At 36.8% G+C, this 5,269-nt stretch overlaps 1 protein-coding gene across 1 annotated transcript in view; it reads left to right on the plus strand.

Annotated features, from left to right (window-relative positions):
- The window catches only part of RYR3 (ryanodine receptor 3), a 314,923-nt gene that overhangs the window by 290,152 nt on the left and 19,502 nt on the right, over positions 1 to 5,269 (plus strand). The window contains 2 exon segments of the mRNA XM_035889788.1: positions 1 to 1,052; positions 4,894 to 4,949. The exon segment at positions 1 to 1,052 is cut by the window's left edge and continues 44 nt beyond it. Of these exon segments, the coding sequence (XP_035745681.1) occupies positions 1 to 1,052; positions 4,894 to 4,949 (1,108 nt within the window).

Raw genomic sequence — 5,269 nt, forward strand, 5'->3', positions numbered from 1 at the left:
ACTATGTTGATTTTGTGGAAAGATTCCATGAACCAGCCAAAGACATTGGATTTAATGTAGCAGTATTGCTAACAAACCTTTCAGAACACATGCCTAACGATTCACGCCTTCAGAGCTTACTTGAACCTGCTGAAAGTGTTCTTAATTACTTTGAACCATACCTTGGCCGTATTGAAATAATGGGTGGAGCCAAGAAAATAGAAAGAGTTTACTTTGAAATCAGTGAATCCAGTAGAATGCAGTGGGAGAAGCCACAGGTGAAGGAATCCAAAAGGCAGTTCATATTTGATGTTGTAAATGAAGGTGGAGAGCAAGAAAAAATGGAACTCTTTGTGAATTTCTGTGAAGACACGATCTTTGAAATGCAGTTAGCATCCCAGATCTCTGAAACAGATTCATCTGAGAGGCCTGAGGAAGAGGAAGAGGCAGAGCCTTGTTATGTAGTGGATATTGGAGATGATGAAGAAGAAGAAAAGTCCCTGGAATCTGCTTCAGCCTTTGCAATGGCCTGTGTTGCAGTGAAGAAGAATGTTGCCAACTTTTTTAAAATGGTCACTGTGAAGAACCTAAGGAAACAATTCAGAAAGGTTAGAAAGATGACAGTAAAAGAGATGGTGAAAGTGTTTTTCTCCTTTTTCTGGATCCTATTTGTAGGGATGTTCCAACTGTTCTTTACTATAGTGTGGGGAATTTTCCAGGTTCTTTGGAGCACTGTATTTGGGGGTGGCCTGGTTGAAGGAGCCAAAAACATTAAAGTTACTAAAATACTAGGGGACATGCCTGACCCAACTCAGTTTGGAATCCATGATGATGTTATGGAAGCAGAAAAAGCTGAAGGCACTGAGCATGGCATCAGAGCTGAACTTGTGCAGTTTGTGAAGGGTGAAAAGGGAGAAGCTGACATAATCTCAGACATTTTTGGCATTCATACAAAGAAAGAAGGTGGCTCAAAACATGGTCATGATGCTGGACTTGGAGATATTGCAGAAATCCTTGGGACTGATATCCAGTCATCTTTGGAAAACACAGTTCGTAAGAAAAAAGGATTACAGGTATGTCAAAGAGATTTTGTATTTCTTTGCAGAAAATAATGTGTAATATATTAAGTAGTATACATACTTTATAATCTGTATTCTTCTGAAAACAAACAGGAGAGTTCAGCATGGCAGAAAAATTCAGCCCAGTGTGTTTACATTTCACTACAGTAAATTTTTGTTATTGTTCATTTGGACTTCATTCAAAACAAAAATGACTAGCAGCTTTCTAGGCATGGTTTTTGCTTTAAATGGTTTACAGTCTTATTTATTCTGCATACCCCATTTTTTTCACAGTATATTTCAATTGCTTCTGCAATCTGCTTTCTCCATAATCATGCCTTAACGTTATCATCTTTCTTCCACATGCTTTACTGGTCACATACAGTAAAATATCTTTTTTTCCTATTATTTGAAATAATTTTGCCTGAATTTATTGTTACTTCAATGTTTATCATATAATCATTCTTTACTTCTGTTCTGTTTTATGAACAATATATTTTGATCCACTCAGCTGAGCTAAGTATAATTTATCATTCTGTTTAAAAATGGATTGAACTAAATGTCAAAACCCAAATGCATTGGTCATATTTGGAAGGCATCCTTTCACTCTACACTTCAGATCTCTTTCTACATGTGACTCAAATATATCTTTACCCTCATCATTAATCCACCTCTTTATGGTATGCTTTCCAGATATTTTCAAGATAAACCTCTGTTGTACAGCTTCTTACTTCATTAGTTCCTCTTCATTCGTATGTTTTTCTCCAAGATTTGTTTATTGCCTATATCAAACTGTATTTTTCCATTTATTTTCCTTATTTATTAATTAATTTTTGTGTGTGTATTCAAAAATGACATTCTTTTAAAATCCTGACTCATTTAACATAAATGTAATGTGGTTGGCATTTAAAAAAATCTATTTATTTGTAACTACTGATAAAAATGCTCAGTAATTTATGCAGATACTTTGAGTTGTTAATGTGAATTCAGCTATGCAATTTATCCGGCTTTTAACTTTAATATGTTATCTAGTGAAACTTATCAAATAATCATAGAATCATTTAGGTTGGAAAAGACATTTAAGATCATCAAGTTCAACCGTTAAACTAACCCTGCCATCCTTACCACTAAATCATTTCCCTAAGCACCTCGTCTACCCATCTTTTAAATACCTCCAGGGATGGGGACTTGACCACTTCCCTGGGCAGCCCATTCCAATGCCTGACAACCATTTCATTGAAAAAAAATTTTCCTAATGTCCAACCTAAAGCTGCCCTGGCATAACTTGAGGCCATTTCCTTGTCCTCTCGCCCGTTACCAGGGAGAAGAGGCCAACCCCCACCTCACTTTCTCAACTCCTTTCAACACAACTCAACTTCCCAACTCCTTTTAGGGAGTTGTAGAGGGTGATAAGGTCTCCCCTCAGCCTCCTCTTCTCCAGGCTAAAGAACCCCAGTCCCCTCATTCAGTCCTCATAGGCCTTGTGCTCCAGACCCCTCACCAGCTTCGTTGCCCTTATCTGGACATATTCCAACATAATGTTTACACTAATTCTATATTATAGAAATTGCTATTCACATTGTGTATATGAACAGCTCAAGTAATCCAGTTGGAGCAGTGGATATAACTACTAAGAAGAAACAGCAACATAAGAATAAAAAATTCCTTTCAGGAAGTCACTGTGTCTTTCTTAAGCATTTACAATAATAAAACCTAGAGAAATGGAGAGAAACAGAAATTCACCTCAATATACTGGAAAACCAGTTGTGTAGTGATAATGTCAATGACATTACCATTTAGCCAGAGAAACTGCGAAATAATCTATGGAATTGTATATGATGAAGATAGTTAGAACTTAGTTTTTACTGTGAATTTCCACAAGAATCTGTTCTGAGAACCATGCAGATTCACAAATAAGAAAAGGAATAGTGAGCTGACAGAGTTTGCTGATAAATCTGTTATTTGTAGCAGTAAAATTAAGAGGTAACTGCAAGGTTGCCTGAAAATAGCAGATGAGAATCAGTGAAGTGATGTATATGGGAGGAAAAGTTATAATTTTACATGTAAAATGTTGGATTTTGAGCTCATTGTTACTGCTTGGGTATGAAATCTTGGGAATATAATAGAGTTGTGCAGAAGTATCAGTTTGATGAAACTGCCAGTCAACACAGATCAAAAAAGCAAACTGAAATTTCAAATTGTTGAGAAAGGAATAGAGAGAGGAAACCCCCAGAATATTACTATACTACTACTAGCTCCATGAACCCAAAGTATATCTGTATCTTGAAGACCAAGTTCTCTCATTTCAAAAAGAATGTGATAAAACTGAAAAAGCTCAGTGAAGGTCAAAAAGTTATCAAAACTTGGTACAGAATGAATCTTGTGTATGGAATTAAGTAGGTTAAAGTGCTTCAGCCTGGAAAAGAGACAACTGAGAGAGCATGTGATAGAGGGATGGAGAGGATGTATAGGGATTTATTCATTCTTCCCCCACCCTACCCCTTAGAAGAACTAGGTGTCAGCAAATGATCTCTCAATTACCTTCCACCAGCTTGAGATTTTAGGGGAAACTCTCTGTGGAAGACTTACACATCCTTCCCTCACGTCTGCTAGGTGAGGTTCCTTCCCTCACGTCTGCTAGGTGAGGTTCCTTCCCTCACGTCTGCTAGGTGAGGTTCCTTCCCTCACGTCTGCTAGGTGAGGTTCCTTTCCTCACGTCTGCTAGGTGAGGTTCCTTCCCTCACGTCTACTAGGTGAGGCTCCACTGGTAAGAGGTGGGATAAGCAAGGCAAGATCGATTTGGTAAATTCTTTCATAACTTCTTTCACTGCTTATGTGCGAGAGATGGGCATCCAGGCGAGTAGTGGGGGAAAAGTTTAGATAACTCTATTTATGTATTAGCCAGAAATGTAGGGGAATATACCAATGGACAATTGGTGTCTAAGCACTTTGAGAGAATACAGAAGAGGGTAAAGAGTTAAGGCAGGTTTTTCCAAAAGTGAATGGTAACAAAATTTAGATACTTTAGATTCCTTTGCAAATCTAGGACTTCGGAGCCTGCATCTCTGATTTCCAGTAAAGCTTAGATACCCAAACTGCACTGGAAATGAGTTTACTATGGTCTTGCAACACTGAGCCTCAAGGTGTTTGAAATCCAGTCCCAAGCTTCTTTGCTGCAGTTAGCCATCTGTAAAATTGTATATTGGTATTCCTTATCTCAAGGGAATGTTGTAAACACATACTTGGATGGTTGTGAGGTGTGCCAGTAAAGGTTTAATGAACCATCTAGTTTGAAGAAAACATTGCATAAGTAAAAGTTGTTTAAATATTTGTCTGTTTTCAATTGCATCAGTTGATCTTGACAAAGTAATTGGGTTTTGTAATATCTGATAATTACACAGATATTTTTCAGATTTTTGATGCTATCATTGATATATTATTATTCCTTGTTTCATATTTGGAATGAGGCAAACTGATGCTCATTTTCCACGTAATCAGTAACTGCACTAAGTCTTTGTGAGTGACTTTTGCATTAGGGTATGATCTGGATGTAGTTACCCTCAACCGGTCACATAATCTGTCTGATAACCATGTGTAATTATTTTACGTTGTTCAGTCAACTGGGTTAGTTACAGTATTGATAAGACTATACTGAAAAAGGCTATCAGAAGAATTTCTGCTTTTTTCCCTGTTAAAATCTAGTCTGAGCTGTGTATTTTTAAAAATATAACAGTTCAAAAGTGCAAAGTGTTATAAAAATATGGTGTGATAATTTTCTTTCTTAGAAAACAGTGATTAAAGTTAGCAAAATGTTGTTTGAATGGATCCATTTTGACATTTAAAATACTTTTTGCAGATATCTGAAATTGCAAAAGCTGAAACAGAAAGAAAAGCAGAAGCTGAGAAGGCAGAGTAAGTTATTTTTACAGAAGTCCTGATTAATTCCTTGCTACTTCCTAATATTAGATAAATTGGCCAGAAAGAATCCAAGCAATGCTCCATATTGAAAGTACTTTATGTACACTTTGTCATATCAGTATTTGGAAAAGTAGCACAGTCCCTAAGAGGTGGCAGATCATCTCAGTGGGCAACAAAACAGTAATCTGATTTTTGTGGCCCTTGACAATTCTACGTGTATAAATCTATGACTGTTATCTTTTTAAAAATTCCCGTAACTACCTTTAAAAATGAGCACCAGTCTTCAAAAAAACTCTGCCACTTGTCATTACTGG

Source organism: Egretta garzetta, unplaced genomic scaffold, assembly GCF_000687185.1.
Source record: "Egretta garzetta isolate BGI_Z169 unplaced genomic scaffold, ASM68718v1 scaffold2, whole genome shotgun sequence".
NCBI lineage: Eukaryota > Metazoa > Chordata > Aves > Pelecaniformes > Ardeidae > Egretta > Egretta garzetta.